The 21,338-nt window shown below is 41.0% G+C and overlaps 2 protein-coding genes across 4 annotated transcripts; both read right to left on the reverse strand.

Annotated features, from left to right (window-relative positions):
• Window positions 1-79: 79 nt before the first annotated feature.
• On the reverse strand, window positions 80-13,206 carry aox1 (aldehyde oxidase 1). Of its 3 annotated transcripts, NM_001286285.1 has the most exon segments (36): window positions 384-434; window positions 518-685; window positions 755-943; window positions 1,024-1,089; window positions 1,176-1,290; window positions 1,358-1,410; window positions 1,826-1,900; window positions 1,977-2,105; window positions 2,228-2,323; window positions 2,412-2,639; window positions 2,714-2,905; window positions 2,994-3,080; window positions 3,528-3,541; window positions 3,544-3,602; window positions 3,695-3,828; window positions 3,903-4,027; window positions 4,101-4,197; window positions 4,274-4,396; window positions 4,815-4,941; window positions 5,025-5,194; window positions 5,270-5,347; window positions 5,423-5,585; window positions 5,671-5,855; window positions 6,656-6,765; window positions 6,847-6,940; window positions 7,104-7,255; window positions 7,958-8,050; window positions 8,754-8,898; window positions 8,973-9,053; window positions 9,208-9,285; window positions 9,389-9,450; window positions 9,590-9,716; window positions 10,904-11,012; window positions 12,191-12,287; window positions 12,371-12,428; window positions 13,128-13,181. In NM_001286285.1, coding segments are annotated over 36 exon segments (3,984 nt in total).
• A 3,951-nt stretch (window positions 13,207-17,157) lies between these two features.
• On the reverse strand, window positions 17,158-19,743 carry LOC102222499 (ADP-ribosylation factor-like protein 4C). The gene has a single exon (XM_023329201.1). The coding sequence runs from the start codon at window positions 19,341-19,343 to the stop codon at window positions 18,753-18,755; it is 591 nt and encodes a 196-aa protein (XP_023184969.1). The 5' UTR covers window positions 19,344-19,743; the 3' UTR covers window positions 17,158-18,752.
• Window positions 19,744-21,338: the final 1,595 nt, after the last annotated feature.

The raw sequence follows: 21,338 nt of genomic DNA on the forward strand, positions 1-21,338 counted from the left end.
TAACAGGACAAGAAAATATCATCTTTCTGCATCAGTGTTGATATCAGAAACAAAAAAGACCAACAAGTTCACTCAAATCTTTAAGTTTACACACAATTTATTGTTGATTACATGTTTTTTTAAAAGTTACCTACACATTTACATGTGGTTACCAGTTTTTAAATGATCCTCCAGTTACATGATTGATTCTTGCAAAAGTAGAGTTAAAATAATCAGAATCCTAAATTGGTTCCTTTCATTATTCTGCTCTAGGAGCAAAAGCACATAATCAATGTCACATTTCATGCTTGCAGATGAATTCATTCCTCTTGTAGTGGAAAGCATTTACAGGACAATAAGTACATTTGTTGGTTAAGGTTAATTCACAGTTGATTGATTGGATATTAGATGTCTAAGGCCCAGGGTTTGAAGGATCCCGGCTCACTGGCTGGAACCTGTGAATGAAAACAGATTAAAGTTGTAATATCAAGATGAATCTTTCACTTTTCGGAGTCTAATTAACCGTCCTCAACTCGACCTTCTTAATAAACGGCGAGGCACAAGCCAGACAGGCCCTCTCTGGAGTCGCAGGCGTGTCCAGGAAAAATGGGCCGGACAGACCAGAGTCGGAGCGAGCCGCTGCCAACGCGTCTTTGATGGCGAAGAAGACGGAGCTGCCCAGGAAGAGGGTGGGTTCTCCGATTCCCTGTGGCGCCAGAAACAGCCATGAAAGGTCAAGTATAGGTCGAGAATCGCTTCAGCACTCGGTGCTGACCTTTGAGGAGTAGATGGCGTGGGGGTTGCAGGAGTCCGGCAGGAGGAAGACGTTGAACGTAAGAGGCACGTCGCACACCGCCGGGATCTTGTACTGGGACGGACCTCGGGAGTACAGGATCCCAGTTGGGGAATACTTCAGCTCCTCCAGAGTGTAGAGACCCAAACCTTGCATGAACGCTCCTTCAATCTGAGGAAGACGACAAACAAAGAGGTAAGGAAGTTTAAATATGTACGTTTTTGCTGTGAGGTCCTCTAACCGGGTCCTACCTGGCCGATGTCCACAGACGGGTTTATGCTTCTGCCGATGTCCATCACAATGTCCGTTCTCAGCGTCTGCAAGAAGCAGGAAGACACCAACGTTACTCCGTTTTCAACAAACCCGGGGATGGTCCAACGGTTCAGACAACAGAGATCCACACCCGGTAGTCTCCTGTGAGGCAGTCCAGCTCCACCTCAGAGCAGCACACCCCAAAGGTAAAGTAGGCGTACGGATGGCCCTCCATCTTTTCCCAGTCATAGTACTGGTCTTTCCCTCTGAGAAGGAGCAGAGGAGAAAGTTCTCACCTTTGGTCAGGAAAGACCTGAAACAGTTTAGACGTACCTGAAGAACCCAGTGGCTGATAAACTGATCTTCTGCAGATGAGCCTCCTTGATCTGCCATCAGACAAACAACCATGTTACAGACCCATTAAAACCAGTGGTGGGCATTGCTAACTAAAAAGCTAGTTCTGCTAAAACACTAATTATAAATGCTAGCTCTGCTAGTGCTAAGTGTAAATATTAGTCTCAATTACAGGTATTAATTCTCCAAAAGCTAAAGCGCTCATCATAAATATTAGTTTTATCGTTGTTGATTTCTCCTACTGCTTTAAGACTTCTTAACAACTTCAAACTTTAACGTTTTAGAAATTATCTGGAGAAAAATAACTTAGAGGAAGCTAACACTTTTGAAAGTTGTCAAAAGAGCTAAAGCGCTAAGCTAAAAATTAGCTCCACTATTAGCAGATTCATGGAAATGTGCCACCCACTGATTAAAACCATTCAACTTCATGTTTCCAACACTTCATACCCAACTCTCCCATGATCCTTTAGGGTCCTTCAGCCTGATCGGCTCCAGTCTGCGGTACAGAATCTCACAGGCGTCCTGAAAACAGTAACAGCAGCAGAAATGAGCAAAGATGGTTCATATAGTCAACAAGGACAGCAGGAACCAGGCTCACCTTGACCGCCATGCCGTTGGCGTCGGTGCCGAAGGAAGCGGCGGAGGGACAGGTGTTTGGAACGGTGCCGGTGCTGGTTTCACTGAGGAAGATCTTTGACGTCGGGATGTGAAGCTCCCGACTTGCAACCTGACAGCATTGTGTTTTTCTTAGAAACATTTTTCCACTAAAAATAATAATCAGAAATGCCTATAAATATATAAAAACCCAATTTGTCCTAAAAACCAGGAACATCCGGTTGAGTTCAGTACCTGCTGCATCTTGGTGTGGATCCCCTGACCCATCTCCGTCCCGCCATGAGTCACCAAAACAGAACCGTCTTTATAAATGTGGACCAGCGCTCCGGCCTGACAAACACATCAACAGAAACCCTGAAAATGTTCTGGTAGTTGACGTGGATCCAGATGGAAGCGATGTGAACAGAACCTCACAGACCTGGTTTAAGAAGCTCTCTGCGAAGGCGATGCCGTACTTGATGGGAATGAGGGCGACGCCCCTCTTCCTCCAGCGGTTCTGCTGGTTGAACTGGTCGACGGCCTGGCGCCGGGCGCTGTAGTCGCTCTTCAGCTTGCAAAGCTCCCAGCAGCGATGCAGGTTCTCTGGGCTGAACTCGAACTTGTAGTGAGTGGCTGACGGGCCTTTGTACATGTTGACCTCTCTGACCTGCAGAGCAATTCACAATCAGACGAAGGAAAGTTCTTCCTGAAGACCATTTGAGCACCATGATGACCTTTGACCTGGTCTGCGGGGCGTCCCAGCGCCATGGCAACGTCATTGATCATGTTTTCCACCACCAGCAGGCCCTGCGGGACGCCAAACCCTCTGAACGCCGTGTTGGAGGGCAGATTGGTCCTGCAGGCAGCCGAATGGCCTCTCATGTTGGGAATGTCGTAAACGTTGTCCAGATGAAGCAGAATCTTCTCAGAGATCTACAAGGCGGTCCAAATCAGAGATTCTGTTTTATATTCTTGTAGGTCAGTAAATATTTTCTTGAAGAACATAAACTCATTGACCTACCAGCACAGATTCGTCCACAAAGCAGCCGCTGTTGGCGTAATAGTAGTAATCCACAGCCACGATCCTCCCATCGTTCATAAAACCCACCTGGAACAAGTTTCATAATAAACTCAGAATAAATTTAAATCTTTGGTTGTAAAAACCAGACAATTTTTACAATTTATACAAACTTGGACAAACAAAAAAAGACTGCAGTTCCCAGCTTTTCCACTTTCCCACTGCAATCCCTGTTCTGGCCAGTAGATGGCAGTCAATGTTTTGTCTTAATTGTTATTTCCGGGAACAAGATATCAATAAAATGTATGTAAACAAAACAGCTGGCTATTTTTATTTCCAAATTGCTATTTGGAAATAAAAAATGTGAAATAAAAAAACCAAAAACATGATCCCTGCTTCGACCACTAGATGGCAATAACTGGTCCACACTGCTTCTTTAATCCTGTTGGGTTTTGTGGGCAGAAAATCCGACCAGGTTGTTTTTATCTCATGCAGTTTCAGTCTTACTTTGAGTTTTTTCTTACTTTGTATTTTCCCAGGACAGGATGGCGCCCCCCGGTGATCAGCATGTCCTCGCCTCTCTCCAGGACACAGCGAACAGCTCGGTTGGTTCTAGAAACAAACAAACGTAAACATTGTGCTGAGGAATTTTCTGATTGTTAAATAATATGAATAATTTCTAACTTTATTTTCATGAGACTCACTTCCACGCAGCCACAGAAGTGATGGAGGCCAAGACGGAGGTCACAATCACCTTCCCTCCAAAAGCTCCGCCCAGGCGTTTCACATGACAGGTCACTCTGTTGGACTGAATGTCCAGCGTTTCTGCAACTGCTTCCTGAAACCACAAAACGATCTCTTCTAAGCTTTTGTTTCACTTTTAGGAAAGCCTTTAATTCCTCCACTGTGTACCTGAATAAGCGTGGGCCACTGGGTGGAGATGTAGACCTTGAACTCCTTCTCCTCGCCGACGGGAACAACCAGCATGCTCTGAGGCTCCATGTAGAAATGCTCCTGGCCTCCCAGTCGAATCTGTCCTGAGAGAAAAACACAACAAAAGCAATTAGATAAGCTTAAACATGTTTACCGTTTACATCTGAAGATATTTACCTTCGTAAACTTGATCACACGTCTTAAAAGCTTCAGTCACGTCTCCTTTGGAAACCATTCGCCGCGGCTCGTAGTAAGAAGACTTCTCGATGGCGTCCTGAGAAAAACGAGCGGCGCCGTAATGAGCCACGAGTCAACAGGTCAAAGGAAGTTGAGGTTAAACACAGACTCACCTCTATGGTGAATATGGGGTCCGGCAGGTCTTCGTAGGTGATCTTCACGGCGGCTGCTCCTCGCTTAGCGTGCGTCTTCGTATCGGCCAGAACAGCGCAGACCGTCTGACCCACACAGAACACCTGAACACATCAGGAGAGACTCAGCATTTCACACTTGGTTTAAAAGTCCTTAAATTTATTACATGTTGGATATTTTGAGCTTGGAAAAAACAGAAAAGGAAAAAAAGAAAATTGTCGCCATTTCCTTTTTGACCACTAGAAGGCGATACTTATTACACACGACTCCTTTAATTTATGAGAAACTTTATAGACAAAAAGTCAAACCAATCATGTATGAGCCAAATGGAGAACCTACAAAGTTCATACTTTCCATAACTCAAATTTCCATACCAGGATGAATAAGTGGATGGATGGATTGTTGGATGAAGGATGGATGGATTGTTGGATGAAGGATGGATGGATTGGTGGATGAAGGATGGATGGATTGGTGGATGAAGGATGGATGGATTGTTGGATGTAACCCAGAGTTTCTCCTCACCTGGTTCTCCGCCAGCAGCTCCTGCTCATAGCCAAACATGGGGCGGGCTTTCTTCCCCGGAACATCATTGGCTGTGATCACGTCAACAACTCCTGGAAGCTTCAGGGCTTCGCTCACGTCCAGCAAACTGCCGGACCAAAAACATCAACTTATCTAAAGAAGAACAGAAAAACGCCAACGAGCCGAAGGTTTCCTGGATCCTCTCCTCACGTGATCTTAGCATGTGCTCGAGAGCTGGTGACCAGAACCATGACGAGCTCCCCGTCCGTCTTGGGAATGTCATCGCAGTACACCGCCTCGCCCGTGGCCTGGCTGATGGCGGAGCGGTGCATCATGGGACGCCCCACTGGGTCCTGACTGTCCTGGTCCTTCGGCACATGCTGAAGAAGAGGAGAAGCGCTATGAAGGTGGTGCCGGGTGTTTGTGGTGTGAATGACTGAGGGAAAAGTCCTGACCTGGAACTCCTGGAGACTGGGTTGGATTTCTTTCGGCAAAGGCTGCAGCTTTTCCGGAAGCTCGTCTTTGATCACATTCTGCCAAGAAATGAGGAAGTTAAAGCAACTGGATGCTGTCCTGGTATAAAAGCGTAAAGAGGAAATGTGTTTTACCGCTTCTTTGAGCTTCTGCAGAACCTCCAGGTTGAATTTAAAGAGGAGGCTGAGCGTCAACGACCGGCGAAACTCAACCTTCCCACCAGGAGCGGACGGAGGGAGATCCAGCTCCTCCAGGAGGGAGTCGTACGCCTGATTCAGGGTCTTCTCATCCCATGGCCTGACGGAAAACCAAACAGGAAGGGATAAAACACAGATAGGGGTTTAAAACAACATGAGAGAACACAGTTAAACCAACATCCGACCTGCCGGTGATGGCCTTGCAGGTCTTGGTGGCGTTAACGGTGGTTGGACCCATTCCTCCGAAGTACAGGCTGACTTCCTGAACCACTCTGGATCCCTCTGAGAAACGCACTCTCATTCCAGTCGTTACCGTGGCGAAGGAGACCTCCTTCCTCGGCGCCTGTCGGAGAGCTCGCACATACTCCCCCTGCAGGTCAGATAAAGGTATTACCTTTATGATCACTGCGTTTTATAGCCCACAGTTGACACATGATTCTTCATAGTTCTGTACTTGCAGATTTTTCTGAGGAATGTAGCTTCAAATTATTAATGTAAAAGCCTCATTGCAACAACAAAGTTCACACGGCAAGATATGCTAAAACCAAGTTATGCTAAAACCAAGTTATGCTAAAACCAAGATATGCTAAAACCAAGTTATGCTAAAACCAAGTTATGCTAAAACCAAGTTATGCTAAAACCAAGTTATGCTAAAACCAAGATATGCTAAAACCAAGATATGCTAAAACCAAGTTATGCTAAAACCAAGTTATGCTAAAACCAAGTTGTGCTAAAACCAAGTTGTGCTAAAACCAAGTTATGCTAAAACCAAGTTATCCTAAAACAGAAGTTAAGCTCAACTTGCTAGCATTAACAACTGTTGTAGTAAAACTTTTTTCCAAAGGTGTGTCGTGGTTTTGCATGTTCTTGACCCTTCTGAGCCACCATAATGCTCGGTGTTAAAACTATTAAAAAAGGCAGTTATTAGCATTTCTAACAGGGGTTTCAAGTATTAGCCGTTATTGCTATTCACAAACAGCTGTAGTTCCTAATTTCCTGCTAACATGGAGACTTCGCTGCACTGTCTCTTTAAAATACAAAGAGTCATTTATAAGCCTGATTCATTCCTTGAATAAGATGATGTCATCAATTCAGAACCTATCAGAACTCAGGGCAGTGATTAGCTCAATGAAATGTCCAAATGTGATCGATTAAAGGAGAATTCTGCACCTTTCTTGTGAATGGAATAAAAACTGAGACGACAACGTCCTCCGGCTTCAGGATGGTTTTCCCGAATCCAACGAAGAAGTCCTGATTCAGCGGAACCTCTCGTTTTCCTCCTGAAAGATTCAACCAAAACAAGCTTAGAAAGGATCTTACTTCTTTGTCCAGTAGACGTGATGGAAGTGGAGGAAGTTCACCAGTGGAGACGACTTTAACTTTGCAGTTCCCAGCAGCCAGAACAGGGTTCAGGTCTGAGTTGGGGTACGCACTCACAATGTTTCCTCCGAGGGACTAAAATGAAAATCAATTACCCAGAAACATTTATACACTAATTTAACAGCATTTCCAAAATGGCTGATGGTTCTTTGTTACTTTTTGAGCAAAAGAACTGTAAGTTTTATCCAACTGGAATGAAGTTAAGCAAGAAAACCAACAAATAATGAATTGTCCCTACGGCCACATTGCGGATCTGCAGGCTGCCCAGGTTCCTCAGCTGCTGGACCAGAGCTCTGAACAGTTCCGTCTTCTCCTCTGGGAGCTGAGGAACCATTTTCTCCAGCAGAGACTGGAGCTCAGACAGACTGGAGCCGGCGCCGACCCAAACACCTGCAGCAAACACGCAAAGACGAATTCAAAGACAAAATAGTTCATTTCAAGCCCTTATTTACTGAAGTTTTGATGCTTATGGATCCCAGAGAATCAAAACTCAAACTTCAGTGTCTCAGAAAATCTGAATTTTGTGAAAACTTAAATACATAGAAAGGTGAGTGGAAGGAAAAAGTGTAGTGGAATAGATTCTGTGAATTTGTGGGATCTTCATAAACAATGATGAAGATGAGATGAAGGCAGGTTTTAAAACAAACTGGACTTCCTGAACCTCAATAGAACTGCAGGCTGATCTCCTCCATGCTACGCCGCACTGATGCAGTAATTCATGCAGACCAATGTTTGAGTGCATAGAAATATGAAAATCCTGTTTAAAATATAATTTTTTATTGATCTGATGTAATATTCTGAGACTAATTGTTAGATTTTTCATTCTCCTTAAGCCATAAAGACTTAGAATATTACACCCTATGATTAAACAACACATTAATTTAATTTTTAAATATTGAATTTTCTCAGAATATCTGAATATTCTCACAGTTTGAGCTGCTCTGGTTTGGCTCAGTGTGGCTTCCAAAAATTCACCAGAACGTAATAAAAACTGGTACATTTTATATCTAACCGTTAATAAAATACGGTTTTTAAATTTACAGCTGCAAAACAATGAATTAAGTCTGCAGAAAGAAGTGAAGAAGAACCCACCGTCTGCTGCCTCTGAGACTTCGAACAGTTCTTTGACTCTGATGGGAGAGACGATCAGTGGGTGCAGGACGCCTTTGAATTTTATATCTGGACCTGCGATGAAGAGAAAAGGAACCACCATGTTTAGTCTCAGAGCTGGTTCATTCCTACCATCACAAACGTAAACTCTCTACTAGGACTTTAACTGGAATTGTTGCAAAAACAACAAAAACAGGATGAATATTTTAAAAAGTAGCATCTTAAAATTCCAGGTTTGATTTGTATTCAGCTGTTTTTGTGACATTTTAAACATCTGAGTGCAAAACATTCACATACTTTGTTTTCTTTATCTGCTTTTCTTCACAAAAATCAGGAAAAACAAGGATCTAGAGGCCAAAGAGCCATTTTGGATATTTTTAGATCTTTTTAGCAACTCAAAAAACAGAATTTCTGATAAGTGGAGCAAACACTTAGGTTTTGTTTATAAATCAATGCAGAAAACTTTATTTAATCAGATTTTTGTCTGTCAGGTAACAAAATAAGACATGAAGAACTCAAATCTGGAAACTCAAATCAGTTTTCCATAATTATCCAGATTTGGAAAATAATCTAATCAAACTCAGCACTTTCCCAGACTGCATTGGAACCCTAACATGCCAAATGTTAAGCATGGTGGTGGGCGTGTGATGCTGTGGGCTCTGGGAAGATTGTCAGGGTTCGTAATATCATGAACAAACAAGCCTGTTGGCCTCTGGGAGCCATTAGAGAAGACTCATAACTGTGGATGGTTGGTATTGGATTGGTGACCCGTGCGGACCTATGTTGGTGTTGCCCAGAACCAGTGGAGCCTTTGGGTTCTTTGCCCTGAGCTGGACCAGCTCCTCCATGGAGGTGGGGGTCACCCAGGTCATCCTCTCCCCATGAAAGGTCAATGTTTGGGGGTTCGCCGCCTCAGCCATCAACTGTGGATCATCACACAAAGAGATTAATGTGTATTTCCACAAAAAGGGCAGTGAGCTGCAGATTGATGACCTACAATCAGTTCTGGAGGGAAGATCAGCTCCTGGGTCGGGTCCAGGGGAAGGAACTTCTCTTGGTCAAATAGTTGTGGCTTTTCCTAAATAGTGGGGAGTAAAAAGTGGATTTTTAGAGACTAGTTGATGAAACAAGACGAGGTAATTGGAGTAAACGTGGAGAAAGAGATAAAACCTGTTGGAACAGAGGTACAATGCTGGAAAAAAGGACAAGAAAAGACTGTAAGACGAGCTCACATGCTCTGATTCATTGGCATTTCCTTCTCCATTCAGGCAGCAGTTAGCTCCTCCATTGGCTTGGCAGCAGTTCCCTTCCTGCTGGCACAGATTAGACTGGTACTGTTTATGATTGACCATCACGTGAAACACGAAGCAGAGACGGTAAAAGTTAATAATTCCTGAATGATGAAACTCGAACCTGGCAGAAAGTCCTGCAGCCGTCCACAATGGGTCGATATCCAGTACAGCGACACAGATTTCCTGAAAATCACCAAAAACCACAATCTGGTTGTGTAGAAGAAAGACTTTATGAGAAAGTTACTGAATTCTACTTTTGGTTTCAGGAGTGACAATAATTTACTCTGGGCCAGTAAGTTAGAGTTTAACAAAGCAAACGAACCACCCAGAGCCTGCGTGATGTCGTCCATGGTTGGCGTTGGCTTGTTCCTCAGCAAGGCGTACATGGACATCACCATCCCCGGAGTGCAGAATCCACACTGGGAGCCATGAGCCTTCGCTATTCGCTCCTGAAGGAACAACAAAAACTTGTTCCATAACTTGGTATAACTTACAGAATCATTGTCTTATAATCTCTGGTACTATTGGCAGCCAGATTTCAGTTCCCCAGGCTCCTGGATCACCCAGTACTTTAGACCGGCTAGACTCCAGAAATACTTTTACAACCAGATGTACTGGTACCCTACAATGCCTGAACCTTTCGTTTAACTGACTGTCTAATCTTATTGGACCCAACTATAGTTTCTGAATGCCCAGGATGTCCAGCTACAATAAATCAGACAACTCAGCACCTCCTCAGTCCTTTACGCTCCCTTGGTATTCCAGTCTGGAAAGCCTGAATCCCCAGTACTTCTTACTGGAAGGTGCTGTTCAGAGGAAGCTGCTGAATCTCTAGTATTCCCAAATCTCTTGGAAGTCCACATTGTCCAAACCCTGGTGATTCCTACTGCTGGATCCCTTTGTACTCTGAACGACCCAAAACTCTATTCACTTCTCACTGATGGATCTCGTGTTGGTCTGCAGACTGCCCAAAGCCTCAGTCCTCCCAACTGTTGGATCTTTGGGAGTAAATACTTCTTGAACTGTTGCCACTCCTGACTGCAAGACCTCCTGGCATTATGGCGTCTCAACAAACCCTTGGTTCTTCTGATGGCTAAATATCTCAGTAACCTTTAGCTTCGCATGTATTTTGTGTTTCAAAAGAAGTAAAGACAGGAATTTTAATTTAAATAGCAACAAACAGCTACTGTTTAAAGAGACAGAGCAGATGTTTTTGCACAGTCATCCAGTTTTACACCATCAAGCCATTTTCCTGTTGATACCATAAAATAGCTGTGGGACAAAGGTTCAGGTCTGGGGCAATAGGACAGAGGCAAGTTTTAATACCATTACTTTTAGTAACTACCAGCCATGTGATGCTTTTCTGTGCTGTAATTTTACTCCTAAATCCTAAAATGTGCAATATTTTCCTTGAACTCTTTACGTATTTAGCCTGTTGTGCGTCTCTTCTTGAATTATCTCCAGGATGATTGAATTAAATTTGTCTTTAGAACACAATTAAAAACCTACATTAAGAAAACAACGTGCAGAAAACAAAGATGCAAGTTTTTGGTGCTGAAGTTTAGCAAAATCTGACATAAAATTGAAAATACTTCAGATATTTTATTCAGAACAGCCACATAAAATCAGGACTGACCTGCACAGGGTGGATCCTGGTCTTGGAGCTGCCGATACCCTCCACTGTGGTGACGGCGGCTCCATAGAGCTGGCAGACCGGCAGCAGGCAGGCATTGGCTGAGTAATGGCTGATTGTACAGTGAAGGGAAACTGCTGCTGTTTTACTGGAAGCACTGGGAAACTTATGACTTTATTAAAAGACGGACAGACAGAATCTGAAGTCCGACCTGCTCCAGATCTGCCTTGTGCAGATTTGTTTTTATTTCTGTGGATTAGATTCCACGTCCAGATGAATATGCAAACAGAGGGATCCTTTAAATGTCTCTAAAATCTAAATAATAGGGAATAAAATGTTGTTTCTGAAAATATATTTGTTCTGTAATAAAATAAGGAGGTTCAGCAGCAGAAGTGTTGGCTCCTTAATTTCTTGTCTGCTGTGTTTCATGACACTTTGTTTAATATCATTAAAATTTCCCCTTGTTCCCAACAACAATAATCAAATATAAACCTTATAAACCATAACAGCGCTAAATTTGAATTTAGAGAATCAGCAGAGCTCCTGCCAAAAATGGGCGGAGTCTAATCAGACCACAGGAGCCAGCCAATCAGTGAGGTTCTCTTCTTTATATCCAACAATTCAGATATCAGATATCTATAGATAAAATAAAATGATCTGCCATTATCTAAAGATAAAATAAAATGATCTGCCATTATAAAAAGATGATTTAGCTATCAGGTTTTTTCCATAATCAGTTCAAACAATTTCTGAGGTGTCAAAAATGATTTCAAGGAAACTAAAACTATTATTTTTGTAGAAAAGTCATAGATATTAAAACTAGCATATTTTATATAAATTTGTAGAAATGTAAACAAAAAGACTAATTACACATTACCTTAAATTATATTCTTAAAAAGTATGAAGTTCAATGCATTGCTAACTATCTGAATTGAACGTTTAAAATTAAGTTTTAAATAATTTTAGTTTCTGTCAGACATCAATCTCTTCACTGAACAATAACTTTGCTATTATTTTGCAGCAAGTAAGATTGTTAGCTTAGCATCTTCACAGTCCAGAAGCAACCAGAGAATCTTTTCCAAACTTATTATTCATTAGCTTTAGCATACGCTAGGCTAAAAGGTGTAGCTTTTGATCACTATTACATATTTTCACAGTAAAATTATTATTCTGACACTGGTTTTCTATGATATTAAGATTTATTTGATGATTTGAAACATTTAGCAGAACATAAAAAGAAGATTTTTAGTTCTAATACCACAGAAGAAGAACCAGGAGGACAAAGGATACAGGATGGTCTTGGTAGTGGGTTGGTAGCGTGACACCATCACAGTACAAGCCCCGCATCCTCCGCCGCCGCAGCCAGACTTGGTTCCAGTTAACCTCACTGAGACAAGAGTCAAGAACAAAACAAACCTCCATTCATAAAACAAAACTGTAACAGGAAGGTGAAGATGATCTGAAGGATACGCTTCTCCCTGAGGAAGGGCAGCAGCATCGTCTCAGGATCCACATGGTTCTCAGTCACCTATAAATCACAGAGAATCTAGTTTATTTATTCAGGTTCTGCAAACCAGAGAAACCCAAAGCCTCCAAAACCTTCTGCTGCTAAACGACCTGCTGTTAAAAATGGATGCAGAAAAGGCATCAATTCCAAGATGTTCCAGAGTTTTTACTAATTATTTCTACAGTTTGCACAATAAATAAACATCACGCAGTTTTACACCATTAAAAACTAAAAACAAACGTTATGTAACTGTGTATTAGCGCCGATAATGTCTAAAATCTTGTCATATCATTTTTTCCTACTTCTGCAACAGTTTGATTCTGATGAATAGAAATAAAAAGTTACCATTATATTTACTCCTTTACGTTGTTTAACCCTAATAACGTATTAACTTTATATCAAAAGAGCGTTTATTTGATGAACCGAGTGACGTCAATCCGTCCCAGAATCTGAGCCGTGACAAAAGTGAGCAGAACACCTGAACTTCCCTTCTTTAAATCTGACCGAAATTTGCAGTTTTATATAAATATATTCTTACATAAACACACTTTATTGCTCAGATCGATGCTGCCTTCTGCTCTAACCCAAACGCAACAAGTTTCCTTGGTTATAAAAAGTAAACGACAGTCAGAAAGTGAGGAAACCGAGATGAAAACAGTCTAAAATGTCTGCAGGTTGAGACAAAAACGGCATAATTCATGTGAAAAAGGACAAGTTTACCTTTTTCCCATTGATAAACACGCACAGAGCGTCTCCTACTTGTTGTGCAGACATCCTGCAACTGTATGCACAGTTGTTGCACAAGTGCAACTTTAACCCTGCGGCACTTCCGGTGGTGCAACCTTCAGAATAAGAGTCTCAGGTCAAAGAAAAATATTTTCCTCAGATTTTTATGTCTTTTATTCTATCCAGATTTTCTGGAGATGGTTTTAAATTATTGTTACTTGTTGACTCCTGAGGTTCGGTCCAGTTTATGGTTCGGAAATATTTAAGATGATGTTTTATTTATTTTTTTTTTTATCAAACTGATACTTTATAACACATTTAAATTACAAAATGAACTGAAAATAAGTGAGAATCGGATTTTTGTCTCTGTTTGATGAACTGTGAGAACAATTTCTCACAGTAATATTTAATTTCCAAACCATTTAACTTGTTTTTCTATCAAATTCACAATAAAGGAGTATTTTATTTTCATAGCTCACTTCCTGTCCCACTCTGCTGCTTAACTCTAAATTTATCAAAGTTAATGTGACGCATTTTGTGGGAGTAGAAACTCCCACCTAAAACCCTGCAACCTAATCAAACATGGCCTACTTTAGCAATAAAAACACTTCAGGTTATTACATACATTAAACATAAACATCTTGAAGTTTTTCCTGTTAAAAGTTCACAGAACTGCAGCGGGAAGCCATAATTAAAGTCACATTTCACATATTTTATAGTAAATCAGGTTAAACTGCAGTCAGCAGATCAGAAATCAACCAATAGGACCTCAGAGTTACTAAAATAGTTCATAAACATTGTTTCTTCATATCTGCTGTAAAGTGATCCGTAATCATTAACACTGCTGCTTTGTTTCAGAGTTAATTATTCACAGTTTAGTTTATTCGCGTCTTTATCTCAGATAAAGACCAGAGATTCATCTGAGAGCAATAAATGAGGATTATTAGATCCTATTTATTGGCGGTAATCTTTTCATATTAATCTTTACCTGCTTTAATTGTGAAGTAGCTGCGTCAGCAAGATGGACAGGACAGATGTGGAGAAAAATAAATATGAAAAATGAACACAAGAGGGCGCTAAAGGGAAAGCTGACAATGAAGTAAACTGAAGAAATGCTCCGTTTTAAACCTAGAAAACGAACATTCACATTTTAATTCCTTAGAGTCTCATTAATACAGGAATGTTACATAAAAACTTATATTTATATTTGAGGAGATTTGTTGAAAAATACAAACTTACAGATGTTAGAGGAAACAAGGGAGAAAATCAACAGCAACAGGTAACTAAAAGTAAAGGTAAATTATTTAAGTAAAATTTACAAACAGCCCCCATAATCAAATTATTAATTATGGGGGCTGTTTGTAAAGTTACACAGTTTAAAATTAAAAACTTTTTTTTGCTATTTAGCGAGTCAAAAAAAGAAAAAAGGGGGTTCATCTTTCAATGTCGTATTTTAACCGTTATTATCTATTTATTAATAAATGTTACAGCTCTAAGCTAAATATTTAGCTCGTAAATAATAAAGCTAGTCTAACATGATGCAGTTCAGTCAGAGTCCAGCAGAGGGAGCTAGTCTAACATGATGCAGTTCAGTCAGAGTCCAGCAGAGGGAGCTGGTCTAACATGATGCAGTTCAGTCAGAGTCCAGCAGAGGGAGCTGGTCTAACATGATGCAGTTCAGTCAGAGTCCAGCAGAGGGAGCTGGTCTAACATGATGCAGTTCAGTCAGAGTCCAGTAGAGGGAGCTGGTCTAACATGATGCAGTTCAGTCAGAGTCCAGTAGAGGGAGCTGGTCTAACATGATGCAGTTCAGTCAGAGTCCAGCAGGGGAAAGTGCAGACTGGCTCCCCCTGCTGGACTCTGATTTGCCAACAGTCGGTTTCCTTTGTAAAGCGACATAAAGTGAGGAGGGTCTTCCATAGATAACCCTCACCATGTCACAATAAGTAATAAATCAGTGAATAAATAAATTGCATAAAAATTAAAACGAGCACAATAATTTCCATTTGGACAACAATCATCAGAGATTTGAATATTGGTGAAAACTTCCTGCCACTTTAGTGTTTTTTCTCAGTCTAAGCTGAATCACTATTATTTTATTTTTAAATATAATTTTGGCTACAGATTCTTTCTAATCCATTTTAATTATTGGAGTTTTGTTTGTTGTTTTTTATATTTTGGATAATTTAAATCTAAGCTTTATTGATCTTTGAAAACAGTAACAAATAAAAATATTATCACTTATCGCAATATTTTCTGGGACAATTTATCATAAAGAATAATTTGTAATCATGATGATGTCACCATACCACAGAATAAGTTGAGCTAGCCGCCTCCCATCATCTGCTGAAAAAGCCGCCCTTCCCCCTCGTCTTTTGCTCCGTAATTCATCTTGTCCTCCAGGGAGTGCGGGTTTCATTCCAGTTCCTTCTGGAAGCAGCGTGACGCCATAACCCACAGCAGAGGCGTCCATATTGGAAAGCAGCACCAACTCTCAGCCACACGATGCATCAGCTAACAACATAAACACAGCTTACATGTTCCAAGTGAGGAAGCTACCACTTTTTTCTGTCATTTAAAGAGTCGGACTGAATGAACCGAAGGGAAAATATTTAAATATGATGTATTTTAATACGACAGACAGCCAGGAGCTCTGGAAAGTCATTTTCCTGCAGCCTGATGTAGTAAAATTGATTTAAAAAGCTTTTTGCCTGAGGATCTTTCTGCTCCAGAACACCACAGAGAAACAGGCTTTTGTTTCTGAGCCCATTTATTTATTATTTACAGTCCAGTTCTCATGAACAGCCAAAGGATTTAAGAAGTTTGGATGTAAAAGTTTTATTTATTTTTTAAAACTGCCTGAAATAATGTTTGTTTCATTATTATTTCTCTTGATCCAGCAGTAACAAACATATAAACAAACATTTATTTACTATTTTCTAAACCCTGGAGGTTTAGACAGATTAACGACAATTTCCAACAAGTTTGGAGCTTTTCTGCCTCCCAGTATCCTCCCAGTAAACGGGTCTCGCCCAGTGGATTACAGAGGCCAGTCGTGTAATTAAACATGCTAATGACACGCTAAAGCTAGCAGAAGTTACAGCCGTCTGACGCCACGTGTGTTTCTCACTTTATGACTTCTCTTCTTCTGTTGTGGAAAAAATAATAATTTTTAATCAACTTTCAGCTGCAGTTTCACAAAACCAGCAGATTTTCTGACATGAAACAACCTGAAGCCTGTTTTACTCTCAAAAAAGGTAAATTTCTTTGTAATCAACTGTTAAAATATTCGTTAGATCCATCCAGAGAAAATGATGAAACTCTGAAGATGTAGAAATAAAGTTAAATATTTTAAAAAGTGACAGTTCAAAGTAGAAAAGCTGTGAAAATTAAAAAAAGGTAAAAATAAATAAAAAAATGTTTTAAAAATTGAACTGAACTAATAAAAAATACAAAACAAATACAGTAAGATAAAATAATAAACATATGATTAAAATCAAGAAAATCAAACTAAAATGAAAATAAATAAGAAATAAAGTTGCAACATAAAGCAGGCAGAGCTCCACTGGAATGTCTTAGAATGGCCTAGTCAAAGTCCAGGCCAAACCTTGGTGAATTATTTGTTTTTCTTGTAATCTAATCCTGAAAGTCATGTATTCTTTTAACTCCACAGCAGAAATTCGCTCTAGTTGGTGTCGTAACGTGGAAACTGAACCGACCAGAAAACCCCTGAGGTCCAGTCAAAGCCCGCCAACGCCGGCTGACGCAAACCGCCTCATTTCAGGACAACATTGTCAGATGAGTAACTGTAGCCTGTAAACAACATGTCTCTGCTCTGCGGTCAGAAACACGACCAGAATAATTACACCTCTGGAGACAGGAAGGTAAATCTGCACCAACTGAACATCAACTTCTGTTTGCTCAACATGACGACCTAAAATAAAACTGGAAACATTTTCAATCAACCCATTTAATTATTATACTCTAAAAAACCATCGAGATTTTACAGACGACAAACACGAGATCATTTATAAAGATTTTAATCCCAAAAATACTTTCTAACATTTACAACACATGGTTTGGTCTCGCTGTAGTTTGGCTTCAACACACAGATACAGATAAATACTGTCTGGAATCAGAGCAGCTGCCATGCAGGAGCAACCAGGAGCAACCAGGAGCAACCAGGACCAGGAGCAACCAGGAGCAACCAGGAGCAACCAGGACCAGGAGCAACCAGGAGCAACCAGGAGCAACCAGGACCAGGAGCAACCAGGAGCAACCAGGAGCAACCAGGACCAGGAGCAACCAGGAGCAACCAGGAGCAACCAGGACCAGGAGCAACCAGGAGCAACCAGGAGCAACCAGGACCAGGAGCAACCAGGAGCAACCAGGAGCAACTAGGAGCACTGACCGCTGGGGGCTACACATATTCACCAGCTGGACCAACATGCTGTTAGTTTGGTTCAGATGTGAAGCTTTGACACGATTCAGGATGTGAATCAAACGTCCAGTCTGAACGACAGGAAGTGATGTCGTTCAGACGTCCAGTCCGTTTGAACGACAGGAAGTGATGTCGTTCAGATGTCCAGTCCGTTTGAACGACAGGAAGTGATGTCGTTCAGACGTCCAGTCCGTTTGCTCTGCAATCCTGAAGCTTTTAAAACGAAGCAGCTTCAGGTTCAGCCTGCAGGTTTTGCATAACTACAAGTTTATGTAAGGAAGACTTTCTGTCCTGATGTCTGCATTAAATCAGCAACAAGTTAAAAACATTTGGTTACAATAAATGATAAAATATTCTAAAATAATAATTCCTAAGGATTTGCTGTGATTTAACTAGCAGGAATTATTAGAGATGGAACTTTTAATAAATGGATTTATGGAAACAATTTCAGCAAACTATCAAAACCAACAAAGGTTTTAGTGATTTTAGACTTTATCCAGTTATGACTGATGAATGCTTAGTGATAATTATTCTGTTAAACATCCAGTTTGTCTGAATCTTCAACGTTTTGAACACAAATAAAATGTTTAAAGAAAATGACAAGAGAGGAAGATTAAGGATCCAAACCGTGGATCTGAGTCCGTCTTCTTCTCAAAACGTTAATTTATCCATAAATCAGATTTTATGATGAATGTTTTAGAGCAAGACGTCTCCACAGTGTGTTAGGGCCACTGTGGATAGAGAAAAACGTTGGAGGAGATTGAGAAAACTCACATTTCTGAGCTCTACCGGTCAAAACATTTGTGAGAAAAAACCTCAGAGATCTGGAACTTAATCTAAAAAATATTCTAGAAAAAACAAGAACATTTCTAAATGTGAAAAATCAAAAAAATGGTTAGAAAAGAAAACTCAGAAATGGAGATTAATCCAAAAATCTCCATTTCAGGATTTTTATGGAGAATTAATGGAACTAATCTCAGAATTTCTATTTTTTTCTAGCAATTGTTTTACTTTTTTAACTCTGAATTTTAAAGGTTTTTTCAGTAAAATTCCTGAAATTAATCTAAAAATGTCAGATTTCTTGTCTTGCAAGTTTTAGACTTTAGTTTCCGTCTTCAGTGTCTCTGATCCTCCAGTTCTGATGGAGGGAATTAAATGTTTTTCCTTCCATATAAACTTTACTTCTTCTTCCTCTGCTTCAGAGTCTTCCTCCTCTTCACTATCATCTCATACAGCGTGTCCATGCCCTCGTCCAGCCCCTCTCCGATGATGGCGCAGGCCGGCTGGACGTGGTACGGCGTGGACGGGCTCAGCTCGGACAGGGCCAGTTGCCTCTCGATGTCCCCCACGTCCAGGGCCCGCGGCAGGTCCTGCTTGTTGGCGATGACCAGCAGCGGGGTCCCCTGGTTCTCCTGGAAGCGGGTGATCCGGTGCAGCTCGGCGCGGGCCTCCTCCAGCCGCTCCGCGTCCACGGAGTCCACCACGTACACGATGCCGTCCGTGCAGCGGCTGTAGGGCTTCCACAGGGGCCGCAGCTTCTCCTGGCCCCCGACGTCCCAGAAGTGGCAGCTGATGCCCCGGGAGGCGCCCGGGCCGCCCAGCCGGATCCGCTCCGTGTTGAAGCCGATGGTGGGAACCGTGTTGACGAACTCGTTGAATTTGAGCCGGTAGAGGACGGTGGTCTTCCCGGCAGAGTCCAGACCCAGCATGACGATGTGCAGCGACTGGAAGGCTGCCAGACTGGACAGACTGGACAAACTGGTCCCCATCTTACAGACTGGGATGGGGGGCAACGCGTGGAGAGGCGGAGGTGGAGGGCGCAGCCCCGGGTTGCAGCCAGAGCAGCCGCAGCATCCCTGGAGCCGCTCCAACCAGCGCACTCACTGCGCACTCACTGCGCGCAGCGCCGCTCCAAATGCGCAAAGTGTCCGATCATCACCATGCCGCCGCTTCTCCCTGCTCACCTTCATGCGTGGGAACATAAACACACCCCGCTGATGCTGCGTGGATCCGCCTCTAAACCGCGTCAGAAAACGTCACGTCATGTTGCATCCGGTGGGAGTTTCAAAATAAAAGCATTTCCTAAAGATTGGGTCATAACTTAAAAGCTTGCGTCAGTGTTTCCTCTGTAAAACATCGCCTCCTGGTGTCCAATACTAGCAATTACAAGTGCATTGCATAAACAACTATAATTTTTAATGTTACCCCGAAATAAAAGATTTTTATTTCTAAGCAGTTTGTGTAAGTTCTATATATTATTCAGCATCTTAGATTTGTTTTTAGGAATTGTCTGGTTTTATACTTCATCTTCAGAAAATATTACAATAACAGAAGAAAAACAAAATTTTCCATGTGACAGAATTGAAGTTTTGCACTTTTCTTTTCAGAAACAAATTTTGGTTTCTGAAATTAAAATAAAAAAAAAAAGAAAGTAGAAAAATCGGAGCAAGACTCCATAAAAACAGCATAATTTTCTATCTCATAAACATATTCTTAATTTGTATATTTTAGTTATAATTGCATATCTCATTATTATAAATTAGAAAGTCGAAATATCTATCTTCAATCTCATAATTATGAGCTTTAAAATCGAAATTATGAGTTAGAAAATCAAATTATTTACTTTATTTTGTAATTATTACTTTAAAACTCGTAATTATAACTTCCTGTTGAGGTTCTACACACAAGTCAATTAAAAATATAACTGAAATATTATTAAATCACAACAATTTAACGTTATCTAGTCCACATCTTATCGCTTATTGTAATAAAATGGTGAGGACTTACATGCTGTTCTAGCAGAGCGCCACCAGATGGCAGCACTGCAGTCTCTTTAGTTTTCTCTATTAAATCTGATTGGTTTCCATCAGTGTTTCCATCTAATCCTGATCTGAGATGGATCCAAAGTTTAAGACAAATGACACACAGACAGTGTTGTATAAAGTACTGAAATCTCAGAGTCAAGTAAAAGTATAGGTACCTCTCCAAAATATGACTTTGGTAAAAGTCCAAGTCACTGACTGAAATGTTACTTGAGTAAAAGTCTTAAAGTATCTGAAACTTCTTGTACTTAAGTATGGAAATTACTGTAAAAATGGATGTACTCAAGTAATGTAATGAAAAGTACAAGTAAAAAGTAAAACAAAGCAAATGCAGTTTGAATGACATTTTTTATATTTTGGTAAACTTGTCAAATACACTTAAAATAATGTACACAACCAAGTGCAGGCAAAATGAAACCTGCTAATAGATATACCTGCAGGCATCATTTAGTTAAGAAAATTAGGTGCTTTACCTATAGCACAAGGTTAACTTAACCTGCTTTACAACTGAACCAGCTTCTTAGTAAACCCTCCAGGACAGAAAATACAAAGTTTTTGTAAGCCTTAAGTTTTCCCTTCAAGTAAGGTCAGTGCTGAAAATGAGAAAAATAAATAGTACAGAAAATGCGGCCAACATGAAGAAAAAGATCTGTTACGATTACTCTACTTCACAAATCAGTGAATCAGTCAATGCTACAGTCAGTAGGTGGTGCACACAACTGGTCATTATGCAAAAGAAAAAAAGAATTGGGAGGGAAATGCAGCTTATTGGCATCTGTAAACCTGGTTTTGAACTTGCATGCCTTTCCTATATTCGTTAAATTTAGTCTAAATTGCTATCGCTATGGCTTCTGTCCCCCTTGAACAGAGGAGTCTAGGTAGCCTGCTACAGTCAACATTAGGCCTAAGCTAAATACACCACGTATGGAACTGAAACAATGC

The sequence above is a fragment of the Xiphophorus maculatus genome, chromosome 24 (genome assembly GCF_002775205.1).
Source record: "Xiphophorus maculatus strain JP 163 A chromosome 24, X_maculatus-5.0-male, whole genome shotgun sequence".
NCBI classification, from domain to species: domain Eukaryota; kingdom Metazoa; phylum Chordata; class Actinopteri; order Cyprinodontiformes; family Poeciliidae; genus Xiphophorus; species Xiphophorus maculatus.